Source organism: Bubalus kerabau, chromosome 17, assembly GCF_029407905.1.
Source record: "Bubalus kerabau isolate K-KA32 ecotype Philippines breed swamp buffalo chromosome 17, PCC_UOA_SB_1v2, whole genome shotgun sequence".
In the NCBI taxonomy this organism is placed as follows: Eukaryota; Metazoa; Chordata; class Mammalia; order Artiodactyla; family Bovidae; genus Bubalus; species Bubalus kerabau.
The window spans coordinates 6,014,434-6,033,485 of record NC_073640.1 but is presented as its reverse complement, the minus strand read 5'-3'; the positions used below and the strand labels follow the sequence as shown (position 1 = coordinate 6,033,485).

The 19,052-nt window shown below is 47.7% G+C and overlaps 1 protein-coding gene and 1 pseudogene across 1 annotated transcript; one reads left to right on the top strand and one right to left on the bottom strand.

Moving 5' to 3' along the window:
- Nucleotides 1-508: 508 nt before the first annotated feature.
- On the bottom strand, nt 509-1,313 carry LOC129632097 (eukaryotic translation initiation factor 1-like; annotated as a pseudogene).
- A 6,030-nt stretch (nt 1,314-7,343) lies between these two features.
- Nucleotides 7,344-16,694, top strand: CHST6 (carbohydrate sulfotransferase 6). The gene is made up of 3 exons (XM_055551464.1): nt 7,344-7,581; nt 9,452-9,527; nt 10,338-16,694. The coding sequence occupies exon 3, from the start codon at nt 10,354-10,356 to the stop codon at nt 11,539-11,541; it is 1,188 nt and encodes a 395-aa protein (XP_055407439.1). The 5' UTR covers nt 7,344-7,581; nt 9,452-9,527; nt 10,338-10,353; the 3' UTR covers nt 11,542-16,694.
- The last annotated feature ends 2,358 nt before the right edge of the window (nt 16,695-19,052 follow it).

Below are 19,052 nucleotides of genomic sequence, written 5' to 3'. Positions count from 1 at the left end.
AAATTTCTCTGATTACTTCAAAGATATCTTCTCATACTAGGTTTGTCTGAATCAGAATCCAAACAAGGTACACATGTTGTCTTTGGCTGTTTTGTGTTGTTTTCTTTTTGTTGTTGTTGTTTTTGAAAATAAGTTTTATTTAAATAAGTGTTTAAATACATTATGTAACATTAAAACTGAAGAGGGCGGGGGGGGGGGGGGAAACAACCCCAAATCAGTTGGTTACTTCACATGGCATTGGGCCACTGTTGCTAGTGAGTTGCAAGCTCTACAGCTGTGACTGATAGATTGGTTTGAAATTTGTTCCCTTGTCAGAAGCTGAACTGATAGAAGGTTGGCCTCACCTTCTAGTTTGGGAATTGATTATTTAGGATATTTCTGGTCAAAAAGATCTTGGTGGCAAGCCAGATGTCCTGGCCCCTCACTAGAGGGTGGTTGCCCTAAGCTCTGCCCGCCGGGTCACGTTGGGGACAGTAGGGGACCTTTCCCCAACCGCCAAAGGCTCCCTCTAGCAGCACAGCTGCCTCACCATCCTCCATTCTCCGCTTCCTCGAGGGCTGTACAGGTGCGGACGTTCTCTCAGGACAGGGAACTCTGCAGAGGGACTGCTGAGGGGCTTCCGGCCAGACACAGCCGCCTGTGATCCTGGGGCTCTGGACTTGGCTGAAGCATCACTGTTACTGCTTTGTTTCAGGCTGGACACTGCCAGGTGCCTCTGCTTGACCTCTGTTTAAATGAAGGACCCCAAGACTAGACAGCATGGCTCTGTTCAGTTTGTTGCATGAAGGAGTTCCACTAGTCCAAGTTAAAAGCAGACCCCAGATGGTTACATTATACAGGCTGAGAGGTTTTTAAACTTGTGACAAGGGACATAAGAGAAATTCTACTCATTGCAAGGAAATCCTCACTTAAGCCTCAGAGAGCCAAAAGCACTTGAACCCACGAACCCATGAACCTTCAGCTGGTCGTCCTTAGCAAGTCCAGTCTCTACCAGGAACTGTCCTTAGCCAGTCCAATCTCCACCAGGAACTGGCGTATGTTCTTGCGCTGGTCACCCTGAAGCTGAATTCCTTCTCCATACTCCGGATGCTCAATGCAGTACCATTGCAGGCAAATTTCTTCCTAAACGCCTTCACTAGATCCTTTTTATCGTAATCATCAGCGATCCCCTGGATGGTAGTAAGGGTCTTCCTGCCGTTTCTTCATTGAATCCTTATATGGATATAATCCTCAGTGCCAGTAGGAGGCAGATCAGCACCTTTACTTGCATCAGCAAAGGGGTCCAAAGAATGGAGGTTCTGGATAGCGAACATAAATACAATTGAAGGCGGCCGCGGGAGACGGCTTTTTAAAAATAAATGAATCAAAATAAGAGATTAAGAAAAATAAACCAGAGAACATTCCAGATGATCCCTGCATAAGAGGGCTCAGTCCACACATGGGCGTTGGGTACCAGAGAGGAATGTGTGAAATATGCACCCTCTATTCCTTGCAAGTGTTACTGCAGAGAAGAGGGGGAGTCCCAGACTTGAGGCCCCTCCAGCTGTCAGGTGCAGTGATTTAGACCAAGTTAGGTGTTGTGCTTTGGTGATCCCCAAAGTTCAGAGCCTTGGAAAAAGATTTCTGTGTTGGTCTCTGCTCATCTGCTCTGAAGTGCCCTGCACATGGCTCTGAGCCAAGGAGACTTGAAGCTCCTTTCCCAGACTAACTTGATTTCACTTCCCAGTAGGTTCCTGCAGGCAGGTCTGGTTACTCCAGCAGCATCTGGGCTCTGTGACTGTAGCCTCCCTACCTCCGGCTGATGCCACACAGCTGCTCCCCAGGGCCAGCAGGGGAATGGCAGATGTGGCCGGGCTTAGGGCCAAGCACGTCTTCACCACTGCCTGCCCCAGCCCAGAGCCCTGAGGCTGAGTGTGGGTTGGAGCCCTTGACAAAGGCCAGGTAGTTTTCCATCCCACGCCCCTAGGCACTTAGGCACTCAGGTCAGCTGGAAGATGGTTTGGGGGTGCCTCTCTCCCTGCAATAAAAGCTAAGTCAGCAAACTCCACCCATGCCTCTTTGAATCGATGAAAAAGACCTGATTGTTAATGACTGACAAAGTAATAAAACAAGAAAAAAATGACCTGTAATCTGGCCACAGAATAATAACCACCAATATTCAGCACGCATCCTTCTGGATTTCTGATTATACTAAATCATTTAGGTTTTTGTTTGTTTGTTTAAGTAACAGCTTTATTGAGATATAATTTACATTCTTTGAAGGTACAGTTTATAGCATATTCAGTCTTGTGCGTTAACCACCTGAAGGTTCATCTGTGTCGGGGCACATATCACTGTTTCATTCCTTCTTACTGCCAGAGAATATTCAGTTACATGAGTACAGCACATTTTGTTTATCCATTAATCAACTGATAGGCATATAGGACATTTCCATTTGGGGGCTATTATGATTAATGCTGCTGTGAAACTTCATGAGCACATTTTTGTGTAGACAAATATTTTTGGTTCTCTTGGATTTGTGTATTTTAGAGCAGAATTGCTGGATCACGTGGTAATTCTATGTTTACTTAAGGGATGACCTGCTTTCCGCAGCAATCCACCATTTTACATTCCCACCAGCAGCCTATGAGGGTTGCTGCTGCTGCTGCTGCTGCTAAGTCGCTTCAGTCGTGTCCGACTCTGTGCGACCCCATAGACGGCAGCCCACCAGGCTCCCCCGTCCCTGGGATTCTCCAGGCAAGAACACTGGAGTGGGTTGCCATTTCCTTTTCCAGTGCATGAAAGTGAAAAGTGAAAGTGAAGTTGCTCAGTCGTGTCTGACTTCGCTCCGTCCATGGGATTTTCCAGGCAAGAGTGCTGGAGTGGGGTGCCATTGCCTTCTCCATGAGGGTCACAGTTTCACCATATTCTCACTAACACTTGCTATTATCTTTTTTTTATTACAGCCAAGCTAGAGGATGGGAAGTGGTATCCCAATGTAGTTTTGATTTGCATTTTTCTAATGACTGAAGCTATCAAGGATCTTTTCAGGCACTTATAGACCATGTGTCCATCTTCTCTAGAGAAATATCCACTCAAATCTGTTGCTTATTTTAAAATCAGGGTTTTTTTTTATTGTTCAGTTGTGAGAGCTCTTTATATGTGGGTACAAGTCCCTTGCTATTTATATGATTTGCAAATATTTTCTCCCATCTGTGGGTATCATTTCAGTTTATTGATGGTGTCCTTTGATATTCACGTATTTTTAACACACTGTATGTTTTGCTGTGTTTTTTTTCACTCAACATTATGTAGTGAAGCGCTCTAAAGTTAGATAGCTGGAGTTCAAATTCTGACTGTTGCTGTGTGGGCAAGTTCCTGAACCTTTCTAAGCCTCAATTTCCTCTTCTGTAAAATAGGGTAGCACATCAGACGCACCTCATAGCATTGTTGTGAGATAATCCTGATCTGAGCTTCAGAGGAAGTTAGGTTGGAAAGGCTTGGTATGTAGGAAGCCCTCACAGGTGGTATTCCATGATTCCCACACCACCACAGGCATCCATCTTTCTCCTCTCTCTCCCCTTCCCTCCCTTGGTCCTTTTCCTGTCTCTTGTTCTTCTTTTCTCTCTCCCTTCTCATCTTTCCTTGTCTTTCTTGCCCTCCATGTCAGCCTTCTCTCCAGCAGATACCCTGGGCTCCATCAGAGCTGGTTCATCTCCAGGGGTGGCCCTTGATGCCTCAGGTCCACGCATGCCTCATCCGAAATCTCTTTTCTTTAGCCTTTGGGATTCCTGAACAGAATGGCCTGCAGCTGATGCCAAACTGAGAGAAATCTGAGCCAGGGAGTGGTACCTAGGATTACCTTTCACTGCCTTAGACTCTGCAGGGCTGGGAGACACTGGAGATGGAGGAGCTGCAGTCTAGAGCAGCCGGAGTGGGCCCAGAGGGCAGATCCCTGTCCTCCCGCACCTCCCCTGCGAGGCCTGCCCTGTAGCTCAGTGTTCCCATCGCACATCAGAGATAATGGGGGCTCCTTCTCTGTCTCTCAGACCAAGAGCTAGTCAGGGATGACTAGAAGCCATCATAACATTTAGATGCTCAGCAGAAAGAAACACAGGACAAGTGGGGAGTCACTCCCTTCGGATTTGGATCAGAGTGCCTGATATCGATTCAGCAAATATCTATTAATATCATCTGACTCAGGCTTTGGGGCAATCCCTGACATGACATTTATTGTCTTACTCTGGCAGGATTCTTAACTTTTTTTTTTTAAACAATTCAATGATCTTAATATTAGGTTATTTTTTATTTGAAAAAAATAAGATTTTTGCAATCTCTACGTCCTGAAATGTGGCATCAGGCTTACTTTTTTTTTTTTAATGAGCGACTGAGCCCACATACTCTTTGCCTTATACTTTGTAGGCACTGAATTTATGAGTATAAAGCTACTATTTCTGAAAGGACAGACATTAAAAAACTGCACCTCTCAATGCAGGACCAGTTCCATGTTCTCCCGTGTGCCGTGGGCGATGTGTCTTAGTGGCCTGAATACACAGCTCTCTACTACTGGAAAGCTAATCTTGCTAATCTGGGATACAAAACAAAGTCCCTCCAGGCCTTTTGATAAAATTGATTGGCATTTTTCTATGGGCTATCATATTAGCTATTATTATAGAAAGCTCAGTCATGTCTGAGCTATGTGACCCCATGGACTATACCCCACCAGGCTCCTCTGTCCATGAAGATTTTCCAGGCCAGAATACCGGAGTGGGTTATCATTCCCTCCTCCAGGGGATCTTCCCAACCCAGGGATCGAACCCAGGTCTCCCATGTTGCAGGTGGATTCTTTACCATCTGAGCCACCAGGGAAGCCCATAGAAAGCAGGGCAGAGCCCTTTTTCTTCCTCTTAGTCCCTTTTTCTTCCCTCCAAATTACTATATTTACAGAAACAATATGCTTCAGTTAATAGAACACTTTCCTTTTGTTGGCCATGCCTGGTGGCTTGAGGGATCTTAAGTTCCCTGACCAGGGATTGAACCCTGGCCCTTGGTATGGAAAGTGCAGAGTCCTAACTGCTGGACCACCAGGGAAGTCCTGACACTTTCCTCTTCATGTACTTCTTACCGAACTAAGTTTGTTTCAGATGCCTGGAGGCAGGAACTGTTTCTCTAATTATAATTTTACACTAATGATGTTCTGTATATAGTGAGGAGGAGGGAATAAAAGACATTTGGGGAAATTCAAGGAGCAGCTCTGGGTAGATTGCGTAGAACAGGGCAAGTCCAAGTTGGAAATCCTGGTCTGCGATGCCGTCAGCGGTGCTCGGCTGTGAGAAGTCCAGGAAAGCATGCACACCAGGGTTTGCTTTCTTTAACAGCAAATCTGCCACGAATGGGGCTGGGTTCAGTGGGATGACTTCTTTTTTTTTTTTTTTTTTTTTTCCTTTAGATACTGTACCTACAGCCTCTCTGGCCTTCCTCTGACCCTTGAACATGAAATGCTCCTTCTTGGAGCCTTCAGAGATGCTGCTTCATCTGACATACTAACCTCTTCTCTCCGCCGGCTCCCTCACACAGCCCTTCCCACAGTTATTCCCTGCTCAGCCTTCAGATCCCAGTTCAAAAAGCACTTGGCTAAGGAAAGACTTCTCTGCTTGCCCCTAGCTGCAGGCTCCCACAGCACTGTCCTTGCCCTTTATTACACTCCCTATCAGTTCAGTTCAGTTGCTCAGTCATGTCCAGCTCTTTGTGACCCCATGGATACTTACTATGGCTTGTGGTTAAATGATCACTTGCTTCGTGGTGACCTTCTCATCTAGAAATTAAGCTGAAGGCAGTGGCCACATGTCAATATTTACTTTCATGCTTTGCACATAATAGCCACAGAATAAATGTTTACAGAATGAATGAAATAGTACATGAACATACAATAAAGAATTTCATATAAAATTTTAGGATATTTACAGAATTTCTAGTATGTATATGCTTTTTTCTTTTAGGTCTTATACACTTTAAAACTTTTATTTATTTTTATTTAAGTATAGTTTATTAACACTTCCAGGTGTACAGCAAATATATATATATATAATTCTTCTCCCATATAGGTTATTACAAAATATTGACTAGTTCCCTGTGCTATACAGTAGGTCCTTATTATTTATTTTATATATACTAGTGTATATCTGTTAATCCCAAATTTCCAATTTATCCCCCTCATCCCTTTGGTAACCACAAGTTTGTTTTCTGTGTCTGTGAAATCCCTTGGACTGCAAGGAGATCCAACCAGTCCATTCTAAAGGAGATCAGTCCTGGGTGTTCTTTGGAAGGAATGATGCTAAAGCTGAAACTCTAGTACTTTGGCCACCTCATGCGAAGAGTTGACTCATTGGAAAAGACTCTGATGCTGGGAGGGGTTGGGGGCAGGAGGAGAAGGGGACGACAGAGGATGAGATGGCTGGATGGCATCACCGACTCGATGGACGTGAGTTTGAGTGAACTCCGGGAGTTGGTGATGGACAGGGAGGCCTGGCGTGCTGTAATTCACGGGGTTGCAAACAGTCAGACATGACTGAGTGACTGAACTGAAGTCTATTTCTGTTTTGTAAATAAGTTCATTTGTATCATTTTTTTTTTTGGATTCCGCATATAAGTGCTATCATAAGGTATTTGTGTTCCTCTGTCTGACTTAGTATGATAATCTCTAGGCCCATCTGTGTTGCTGCAGATAGCATTACTGTATTCTTTTTAAGGCTTGGAAATATTCTATTGGATATATGTACCTTATCTTCTTTATCTGTTTATGAACCTTCAGGTTGCTTAACAACAACAACAAATGAATATTGGGGTACATGTATCTTTTTAATTAGAGTTGTCTTTTCAGGTATATGCCCAGGAATGGGATTGCTGGATCATATGGTAGCTGTATTTTTAGCTTTTTGGGAAACTTCCATACTCTTCTCCATAGTGGTTGTACCAGCTTAGTAATACGATTTCCACCAACAGTGTAGGAAGGTTCCCAAAAGGAGAAAACTCCACACACACAGAATTTTGTACCACTTCTATATATCACCTTTTCAAAAATTAGACAAATAATAAATATGTGCCCACAAAATATTACAAAGGATTCATAGGAGAGGCAGATGACCCTTCCAGAGTGGGGAGCTTCAATGGGCAGAGGTTTAGGAATGGGGCCACCCAGAGCCCCACACTGAGGGCCTGGCAATTGGATTCAAACCCCTGCCCTACCCCTTACTAGCTGTGTATTCATGTCTCTAAGCCCCATTGCCTCAACTAAAACACACGGGATGATTTTTACCTTCTAGGGACTTGGGGAGAATAAAATTCAATCAAGAAGATAAAATACACATCCCAGTGCCTGCCTGACATGTTCTTCCTCACTTGAACCCTGGGCCAGTTGGTGGTGTGCTGAATGTAAGGTGCCTTCTCAGAAAACGCCCAGCTGGGACCTGGATTCTCTGGACACCCTGAGTGTGCAGGATGTTTCCATCTGCTTCCTAGTTCTTGAGTTCCAACAGGAGGATCAGATAACAGTTCCTGTATAGTGTGTCACTTAAGAAGACCTCTGGCATCCCTGGAGTGCAGGTAACAAGCATCTTGGCCTGGGGGTAAGATCCTCCTTACCAGGGGAGGGTGAGGCAAGCCCGGGAAGCTGTGTTTGGGCCCAAGTATCAGGGTCCTGTGTTCTGCAGGATCTCCCAGCACCAGGGGAGAGGCCAGCAGCCTATGATTAGAAAGTGCCAGAAACCTCGAAATAAGTCCTGGGTTGGGGTCCCTTGCTGTCTCTCCAAACCTTGGGTCCTTTGTCTAAAAAACTGAGATCATAGGGAATTCCCTGGCGGTCCAGTGGTTGGGACTCCAAGCTTTCACTGCCAAGGGCCTGGGTTTGATCCCTGGTCAAGAAATTGGGAGCCCACAAGCCAAGTGCTGTGGCCAAAATAAATAAATTAAGCTAAATAAAAAATTGAGATCATAATGCCCACCTCAGGAGCTGTTGAGTTAAATCACCTAGCTGTATACGCATGCTTAGTTGTTAAGTCATATCCGCGACCCCATGGGCTGTAGCCCACCAGGCTCCTCTGTCCATGGGATTTTCCAGGCAAGAATACTGGAGTGGGCTGCCATTCCCTTCTCCAGGGCATCTTCCCAACCCAGGGATCGAACCTGCGTCTCTTGCATTGGCAGGTGGGTTCTTTACCACTAAGCCACCAGGGAAACCCCAAATCTCCTAGCCCTTGAGGTAATATATGTCAGTAAAGAGGAGTTAGAGTTTCCTCCCGCTCCTGTACCCTGTTCTTGGGAAGCACAACCTCAAGGAGAGGAGATAACGTGTGCACAGCAGGCGGGTGGCTGCTGTCCAGGTCTTCCGGGGGAGACCGAGCAGGAAACAAGAGCTGCTGGGCATCCTGCAGGCCCCTGATACGGGGGGAGTCCAGAGGGGTCTGTGCTCACAGTCTAGACGCCATCTGCCCTCAGTGGTGACGTGGCCGGTGAAGGTGTCTCCGTGGGGAGCAAATGCTGTGAAAGGAAAGAGGAAACTTCCAGATCCTTCTCTTCCCAAGCAGCTCATCCTTGAGATCGCAGCAGGAAGAACAGTGCAAAGAGGAGAAAACTCTGGGACCTGGGGGTGGGGGAGCTGGGCTCGGTGTTCCTTTCATTCTGTAGGACCCTCTGTGGGACATTCTTTCTTAATTAGTTTGTATTGGAGTATAGTTGATTAACAATGTTGTGTTAGTTTTTGCTGTACAGCAAAATGAATCAATGATTACATCTATATCCACTCTTTTTTAGATTCTATTCCCATATAGGTCATTACAGAGTACTGTGCTATAGTAGGTCCTTATTAGTTATCTCTTTTATATATAGTAGTGTGTATATGTCAATCTCAGTGCCCCAGTTTATCTTTCCCCCTGCACCCTGGGACATTCTTAAGATCCACTAAAGGACTCAGGCATGTTCGGGGGCTGCAGGGGGCCTGGGAGATGCTGGGATTCCAAGCATAGGTGACCTCAGGGGTCTTCTCTGGGCGGAGACTCCCCATGGTTTCCCCTCAGACACAGCTGAACACTACATCAGTAACATGGGACACGTGAGGCGCTTTACCAAGCCCCTTTCCTCGTAACGTGTTTGCAGCAGCATTCCTCTCGACAACCTTACGGTCAAATGTTATCATCCCCATTTTACAGAGGAGGAAACTTGAGTCTTGGAAAACTTAAGTCATTTGTCCCATCTCCCAGCTCCTGAGTGGCATCAGAGAGACTCAAACCCAGCAGGAGAGACTTTCATTTCACTTCCATCTGGGAAAATGTATCCAGCCACCTGCTCATCCCTGCCCAGCTCCAGCCAGGGGAAGGGCAACTAGACTCCCACCCGAGGGGAACTTCTGTCAGTCTGGGAAGACAGAGCCCTCCCAGTGTCCAGGGCCATCTGACCCAGCCCTCTCCTGCCTTCCCAGGCCCTGAAAAACCTCCAGGCCTCTCCCATGGACCTGTGATCGAGGTGGGCAGCCCTCCCAGCAGCCAGGGACAGCAGTAAGTAACCTTAGCATGGAAAGGGGCCTGACTCTGCCCTCATCTTTCCCCTTCTCCGGCTCCGTCCTACCTCTCCCTTAACTGGTTTCTTCTGCCAAATCCCACCAATCCAGAAGGATATCCTCCCTTGAGAATCCGTGCTTCCTGCAGGACTTCACTCTCCATGGGTGAGAGCAACAGTTGCTGTTTTTTATCTATTTATTTGTAATAGCAAAAGTAACATCTGCTTATTTAAAAAGTCAAACAATACAGAAGCACACTAGGCAGAAAGTGCAAGTTTTCAGGTATGAGAATTACTACATGCCCCAGCCCTCGGGGCTCATCCCAATACTCCAGGACCAAGATGAATCCCCTTTTACAGATGGGTGAACTGAGTCACAGAGCAATGAAGCCTTTGGTCTGAGATGTTAGGCTAGGAAGTGGCGCAGTTGGGAAGGCTCTGCTAAATCATCCAGCAAGCTATTTAGGTAAACAACCTAAAATTGCTCCCCTATAAGGAATTTTAAGCAAAAAGCAGGACTTCCGGTTTACATATATGTTCCCCCTGAGAAAGAAAAGGGCTGGGGAAGAGGAAAAGAGACAAAGGGAAGAACATTGCCCATAGTCTTGTGCAACTGGCGTTTGGCTCTGCAAAGACTGCTCATACCTTCAAGTCACAATCCTGACTTGGGAGGTCCTCAGTGGGGTGGTCTCCCTGGGGCGGTGGGCAAGTTCCAGAGCTGCTCCCCGCCAGCCCCAGACGGGGATGTGGGATGTGGGATGGGCAAGTGGCCCCTGATCCCCAACAGCTACTGCCTGCTCCCTCTGCAGGTCTCCGGCCGGCGGCATGTGGCTGCGGCGCGTCTCCAGCACGGCGGTGACCGCGCTCCTGCTGGCGCAGACCGGCCTCCTGCTCTTCCTGATCTCCCGGCCCAGACTGCCGCCTGCGGCGAGCAGCGAGGAGCGGGTGCATGTGCTGGTGCTGTCCTCGTGGCGCTCGGGCTCGTCCTTCGTGGGCCAGCTCTTCAGCCAGCACCCCGACGTCTTCTACCTGATGGAGCCCGCGTGGCACGTGTGGGCCGCCCTGTCGCAGGGCAGCGCCTTGGCGCTGCACATGGCAGTGCGCGACTTGGTGCGCTCAGTCTTCCTGTGCGACATGGATGTGTTCGACGCCTACCTGCCGTGGAGGCGCAACCTGTCGGACCTCTTCCAGTGGGCGGAGAGCCGGGCTCTGTGCTCTCCGCCCGCCTGCAGCGCCTTCCCGCGCGGCGCCATCAGCAGCGAGGCGGTGTGCAAGCCGCTGTGCGCGCGGCGGCCCTTCAGCCTGGCGCAGGAGGCCTGCCGCTCCTACAGCCACGTGGTGCTCAAGGAGGTGCGTTTCTTCAACCTGCAGGTGCTCTACCCGCTGCTCAGCGACCCAGCGCTCCACCTGCGCATCGTGCACCTGGTGCGTGACCCGCGCGCTGTGCTGCGCTCGCGCGAGCAGACGGCCAAGGCCCTGGCGCGCGACAACGGCATCGTGCTGGGCACCAACGGCAAGTGGGTGGAGGCCGACCCGGAGCTGCGCGTGGTGCGCGAGGTGTGCCGCAGCCACGTGCGCATCGCCGAGGCGGCCACACGCAAGCCGCCGCCCGCCCTGCGCGGCCGCTACCGCCTGGTGCGCTTCGAGGATCTGGCGCGGGCGCCGCTGCCGGAGATCCGAGAGCTGTACGCCTTCGCGGGCCTGAGCCTCACGCCGCAGCTCGAGGCCTGGATCCACAACATCACGCACGGCGCCGGGCCCGGCGCGCGCCGTGAGGCCTTCAAGACCACGTCAAGGGACGCGCTCAACGTCTCACAGGCTTGGCGCCACGCCCTGCCCTTCGCCAAGATCCGCCGTGTGCAGGATCTGTGTGCCGGAGCACTACAGCTGCTGGGCTACCGGCCAGTGTTCTCCGAGGAGGAGCAGCGCGACCTCAGCCTGGACCTGGTGCTGCCGCGCGGCCCGAGCAGCTTCAGCTGGGCCTCGTCCACTGCTGAGCGCCCCGGGCCGTAGTGGAGGCCCCCAGCTGGTGGTCACCAGGGCCAGGAGACCCACGCGTGGTGCCGAAGGGGCTGGGCACGAGGTGGCCCAGAGTTTGGGAGGTCCCGCCTGTAGCAGGCCAGGACCGAGTTCCCAAACTAGTTTCTTTCTGCCCACTTCTCTTTCTTTCGAGTCCTCTTTAGGAGCTGAATGGTTTCCCCTGGTGGCTCAGCAGTAAAGAATCTGCCTGCAGTGCAGGAGACGCAGGTTCGATCCCTCCCTAGGTGGAGAAGATCCCTGGAGGAGGGCGTGGCAACCCACTCCACTATTCTTGCCTGGAAAATCCTATGGACAGAGGAGCCTGGTGGGCTGCAGTCCATGGGGGCAGAGAGTCAGACGTGACTGAAGTGATTAAGCAACAGCAGGTAGGAGCTGAATTCCTGACAGGAACACTCTTCATAGAAAGCAGACTGGTTCCCCCACTTCTCCTGAGCACAGGGAATAAGTTCAAATGACTTGGCTCCTTCTCCAGCACTTTCTTTCCCTCTCAGTCTCCCTCAGGATGCCTCATCCTGCAGCCGAGAAGGCTGGCCCAGCCCTACTTGGGACTGGAGGGGTACTGTGGCCAGCTGGCCCCTGAAGTCAGTACATCTCCTCCTCCACTGCACCACCCCCAGACTCTGTTCCCCCAAATCCTCTGGCACCACGTGCCACCAAAGCCAATGCTTTTATATTCATCTGTGTCTTCAGCAAGAAATCAGCCAAGCCTATATCTTGGGGTCTCCCCTTAGCCTTTCTCTGACCCAATCTCCCAGGAGCCCATACGACCCCATCACCTGCCTAAGTAAGGTGAACTTTTGATTTGTCCTCATGGGAAAGCTCCTACTTACAGAAATAAACATATTTAACCTGTATGATACAAATTAGAGTGTACGGCCTATAAAGTTGGAGAAGCAAAATGCAAAAGTGAAGGGACTTGTCCAAGGCTACAGGATGAGAAGGAGGATGAAGAGAGGGAGACGGGTTTGCTCTGAGACCACAGTGGGGAGGAGAGGGGGCATCAGACTTGCAGAAACCTGTTTCCCGGACCAAGAAGGGTCAGATTTTCCCATCCTGTTTGCCCAAGAGCTTGGCAGTCGGCCGTAGCTAGGACCGCAGCTGCAGGGTGAGATGTGGGAAGTGGTAAGCTCGGGGTTCAGAGTGCAGAATCTAGGGAGCTTCCTGGATAAGCCTGAAGGGAGGCAATGAGCAGGCAAAGTAGAGGGAAAGAAGGCTGGGCAGGCCTGGGCAGCAAGCCAGGCAGAGCGTGTGGCAGAGCAAGAGGCTGGCAGCAAGATCAGTGCCTGGAGGGCAAGTCACGGGGTGGATGTAACCAGATAAAGCTTGCCAGGAGCTTGGAAGAAAAAAGGCTCTAGGGTGGCTGTCTCCCTGTGGTCCTTCTGTGCCAGGCCCTGGAGGAGAACAAAATATGATTCCTAGCTGCAAGCTACAGCACCTGGCTCCGCCGGCAGAGGGTCTTACAAAACAGAGGCTGGATTTTAAAAAAGGAGGTGGGGGGTAGGCGAAGGGGGAAGATGCAGATATGTAAGAGCTAGTCTTAAATTCAGGAAATGAAAGCCAGCACGTGCTCCAAAAATGTTGAAAAGGAGGGAGAAGGGTCACAGAACCTCTGGGAAGGACAGGGAAGCAGATTGGAGTCCGTGCAAATAGAATACCCATCACACCGGAATACAGAGCTGGGCTGCAGACTGACAGTTAACCACCAGAAGACCTTAGCCTGTTCCCGCTGGGAGTGAGAACTGAGGCCATCAGTCACTAGGAGGGATTCTGGAGGTTGCTGGCTTCCCGTTCTCAGCCTGGATTGGTGGGACCTGGATTGCAGACCCACGTCCTCACTGCAAAGCAGGCAGGTCAAGGGAAGTCTGGCACTTTCCATTTCTTCCTCGCAGGGAGCAGATGGATACTGACCTTGAAGCCGAAACTTCAGGATGCCTCAGTTAGGGACCCGTCTAGCTGTAGAAACTTTGGGCCCCATAAAGCCTCCATTTGCCCCTTCTCACAATAGAAGAAAGTTTTTAAAATGCAGAATTTATTAATGACTTAGGCTAGGGTCACATGGGGCTTAATATATGGGCTGGAACTCAAACTTACATCTTTGACTTCAATGCTTGTGGTTCTAACAAGTAAACTGAACTGGGGATGGAGCAGAAGCCTCCATCATAGGCTTCAAAAGGCAGATCATCACCCAGAGATCTGCGTCTCTGGGTGTCAAGGAGCTGTCCTGACATTTTGGGGTTTTTTTTGTTTTCAGTTTTATTGAGGAAGAATTGACATACATCACTCTAAGTTTAAGGTGTACAGCATGAGGGTTTGATTTACCTATATTGGAAAGTTATTACCATACTAGGTTTAATTAACATCAGCCATCTCAGATAGATACAATAAAAAGAGAAAAATGCAATTTTTAAATTTATAAATGTTACAGGAGGGAATTCTCTACCTGTCCGGTGGTTGGGACTCTGTGCTCTCACTGCTGAGGGCCCGGGTTCAGGCCCTGATGGGGGAAATAGGATCCTGCAAGCCACATGGCATGGCCAAAAATAAAATGAAAATGTTCTAAGAGATGGAGATTTAATGCCTCCACCTCTTCTCCTCTTCTCTCCAAAATTTTATTGTACTTTTAATTATATAATTGACCTACAGTGCTACATAAGTTCCAGGTGCACAACATAGTGATTCGATATTTTTAAATGTTGCAAAATGATCGTCTGTGTCCTGGCATTGAGCTGCAAACATCTCGGGGTGAGCAGTGGGCTGGGGCAATGGGGCCCCTGCCACCGGCCCCTTTCCTCCCCATATGTGGCCCCCCCATCCCAGGATAGCCTCTGGGGATAAAAGCAGACTCCTGGCTCCACCTAGAAGGAGCACATGGTTAAGTGGAAGAGTCAACCAGGAAGTCTGCAACGTGCTATGTTCGGGCAAAGAAGGTCCAGCCAGAGCGTCATGGTGCCAGAGGCTGACATGCAGTCACCAATCCCTAGTGGGATCCAGGAAGGCATTTGGGTTGGGGCTCAGAGCCCAGCCTGATACTGGCATCCACAAGTTTCGTTTGTCCCTGCCAGGGTCACAGATCGTCTCAGCGCCAGCACAGTGAATGGCTTTTGCTGTGTGACTCACTCCTTCTCACCTGTCTCCGAGGTTCCAGGATGCCAATGACTGGCTCTCAGATGCTGCTACCCGCGTATGGGGCCTTCTGGACAAGTCTCTGCGTGCAGCAGGTTTTCAGCAAGCCCCTAGGTGAACCCAGATAAGGTTTCAGGACAAAGACAGACAGTGCCCAGTCCATTGTTTTCACGAGTTAGCCCTGGGTCAGGCCCTGGAACAGAATAGTCACAGCCTTTGCTCTGGTGGGGAGTACAGACAGTAAATAAGTCCTATAAGTAAGCATGCAACTGTGAATAAATAATAAGAATGGGTAGAGGGTGGCCTACTTTACTGTGGAGAGTCAGGAAAACATTTTGAAGAGGAAATATTTGGTTCAAATAAAGGATGGATAGGAGTTCATTGAGCACATGATGAAAAGGCAGAGAGCTATTGAGGGATTGGCCCCTTTGGAATCATGTTTCCTTGACAAAAGGCTCACTCCTGGGAATCCAAGCTCGTGGGATGGGAGAGGACCCCAGGAGATGAGTGAATTTGTGTGTCTATAGTAAAGATTCCTAGAAATAGAACTGCTGGATCAAAGAGCATCCATCTTTTAAATGTGAAGTTGCCAAATTACTCCAAAAATGACTTACCAACTTATACTCTCTGGAATGGTGTCAGGAATGCCCTTGTCACCCTTTCCTACTGAGCGCCCCCCATCATCTATAGAGGTAAATAAGTCATTTTCATTTTTACCTACCTAATGGAATATTTGGGCTTCCCTGGTGGCTCAGATGGTAAAGAATCTGCCTGCAATGCAGGAGACCGGGTTCAGTCCCTGCGTTGGGGGGAAGATCCCCTGGAGAAGGAAATGGCAACTCACTCCAGTATTCTTTCCTGGAGAATCCCACGGACGGAGTCTGGCGGCCTACTGTGCATGGCTCACAAAGAGTCGGGTACGACTGCCGCAACACCCAAAAACTGTTAAAGCGCTACTAGGAACAATCTTGTCTATATCTCCTGCTACCAGTGCTGTAGGATATTCACTTAGCAGCTAAATAGCTGGATCATGAGTATCTTCATTCAAATTATGCCAGATGGTTGTTATCTATTTATGGGCTTCCCAGGTAGCTCAGTGGTAAAGAATTTGCCTGCAATGCAGGAGACATGGGTTTGGTCCCTGGGTCAGGAAGATCCTGACTCTGGAGTTTCCTCCTGGAGGAGAAGATCGAAATCCACACCAGTACTCTTGCCTGGACACTCCCATGGACAGAGGAGTCTGGTGGGCTACAGTCCATGAGATCCCAAAAAGTGGGACGCAACTGAGCACGCATATATCTGTTTCTGCTTCCATAGTTCCAGCTGCCCTACAACCTCAGTAACTATCAGCGTTCTCAGACTTTAAAATTTTTGGCTGTTGGGTGGTTGACCAGTGACATCTCATTGTGATTCATTTTGTGTTCCACTGATTAATGAAGTTAAGCATCTTTTCCTATTAATATTTTTGTTGGCCACTTGTATTTCTCTTTGCTGAAGTACCTATCCAGGGCTTTTGTTTGTCATTTTCTTATTGATTTTTAGAAGTACTTTGTATGTTCTGAATGCCACTCCTATGTCAGTTATTTATATTTCAGATATTGTCTCCCAATTTGTGACTTGTCTTTATATTTTCTTTGTGATAACCCTTGTATAACACAAGGCCTTAAAGTAATTAAATTTACCCATTCTTTCCTTTATGGTCTTTGCTTTTTGTATCTAGTTTAAGAACTCCTTTACCATCATGGACATAAAGATATTCGACATTGTCTTCTGAAAGTTTTATAGTTCTTCATCTCACTGTAAGTGAAACGGAGGTGGTGGGTGGCTAAAAAATACACACACACACACACACCAAGTTTTTGTTTGCTTTATATATGCTTCATAATTTTCTTGTAAGTTTGTGTTTTTTCTGAAGTTGTATTGTTCTTCAGGGTTTTTTTTCTCCCACTGAGAGAAGAAACGGTACCTTCTTCACCATGTTCTTAAAATTGTGAGATTCTTAACCAGTTTGTCTATTGCTGAAATCTATTTCATTATTTTTCCTGAGGATATTCTTCCTTCTGTTCCTATCTGGTTAGGTGGCTGCTAGTACTGTTGCACGGAAGTCAATCTAAGACTCCTGGTGAAATCCACTATTTTTTTTTTTTTTGCCCATCTTTCTCTTAGTCATCACTCTTTAACTTCATTGGAGTACATACTCAGCTTCCCTTAGAAAGGTCATGTAAAAGATACATTTTCTGAGTTCTGCAAGTCTAAATGGCTTTTTAAAAATTTCTAAATTCACAATCTGACTGAGGATAGAATTCTAAATACAAAATAATGTTTCCTGATATGATACATCATTGATTGTTATATAATCTTAAAATATTGGTTTCTTCCACTTCTTTTACACTCTGCTAGTCTGGGAAATGTACCAAAAGACAGCACTGTTAAATATTTTATGACTTTAAAAAATGCTTATTGTTTTTGTTTTAGAAAAGTTTCTTGGTTGAGGCAAAATCCCAGTTGTAGTGTTACAGAATTGGTATCAGAAAGCTTCAAAAACCAAGGCTTTCAAGAGGGAACTCTAACAATGTTGCTAATGTCCTTTACACAGTGGCTGACTTTATTTTTCTGGGCTCCAAAATCACTGCAGATGGTGATTGCAGCCATGAAATTAAAAGACACTTACTCCTTGGAAGGAAAGTTATGACCAACCTAGACAGCATATTCAAAAGCAGAGACATTACTTTGCCAACAAAGGTTGGTCTAGTCAAGGCTATGGTTTTTCCAGTGGTCATGTATGGATGTGAGAGTTGGACTGTGAAGAAGGCTGAGCGCCGAAGAATTGATGGTTTTGAACTGTGGTGTTGGAGAAGACTCTTGAGAGTCCCTTGGACTGCAAGGAGATCCAACCAGTCCATCCTAAAAGAGATCAGTCCTGGGTGTTCATTGGAGGGACTGATGTTGAAACTACAATACTTTGGCCACCTGATGTAAAGAGCTGACTCATTTGAAAAGACCCTGATGCTGTGAGGGATTGTGGGCAGGAGGAGAAGGGGACGACAGAGGATGCGATGGTCGGATGGCATCACCAACTCAATGGACATGGCTTTGGGTGGACTCCGGGAGTTGGTGATGGACAGGGAGGCCTGGCATGCTGGGGTTCATGGGGTCGCAAAGAGTCAGACACGACTGAGTGACTGAACTGAATGTCCTTGAATTATAAGGAAAACATAATGTATTCAATGCTTTTTAATGAACTCTTGAATAACACAAGGTCTTAATTAAATTTACACATCCTTTCCTTTATGGTCTTTGCTCTTTATGTCTAAGAACCCCTTCACTATCATGAGACAAAGATATTCAACGCTGTCCTCTGAAAGTTTTATAGTTCTTCATCTCACTATAAGGGAAACAAGGAGGTGGTGGGTGTCTTAAAAATACACACACACCAAGTTTTGTTTGCTTTATATTTGCTTCATAATTTTGTAGGTTTGTGTTTTTCCTGGAGTTTGTACTGCTTTTCAGTTCTTTTATTGAAATATAGTTGACCAACACTATTGTGTGAGTTTCAGGTGTACTACATAGGGACTTCCCTGTAGCTCAAAGGATAAAGAACCTGCCTGCAACGCAGGAGACCAGGGTTTGATCCCTGGGTTGGGAAGTTCCTCTGGCGAAGGGAATGGTAATCTACTCCAGTATTCTTGCCTGGAGAATCCCATGGACAGAGAAGCCTGGTGGGCTATAGTCCATGGGGTCACAAAAGAGTCAGGCACGACTGAGGGACTAACACACACCCTCACAGTGATATGACATTTGTATACATCGTGAAATGGCCACTATAGGAAGTCTAGTAACCGCCTGTTCCCGGTCATTACAAGATTATTGACATATTCCTTACGTTGTACACAATCCTTTTTAGTTTCAGGTGAAGTTTTCTCAAAATCGTTTTCCTTACAAATATTAAGGTATCGCTGCATCGTCTTCCAGCTTCTTTCACCTGGTTGCTGAACCATCTGATTCTCATTGCCAGATGCATATGTATGTAGGTATTTATCTTTCTATCCACCTAGCTACCTCTATGTGTATCTACCTATCTAACCATAATCTATCATCCATCTACCTCCCTCCGTCCCTCCCCTTGTGCGTGGTATGCTTGGTCCCTTCAGTCGCTTTGCTACCCCATGGACTGTATAGCCCGCCACCCCGCCCGGCTCCTGTGTCCAATGGATTCTCCCGGCAAGAATATTGGAGTGGGCTGCCATGCCCTCCGCCAGGGGATCTTCCCGACCCAGAGATCGAACCTGTGTCTCCCTCATTGCAGGCAGAATCTTGACCACTAGCGCCTCCTGGAAAGCCCCTCTCCCTCTGTATCTATA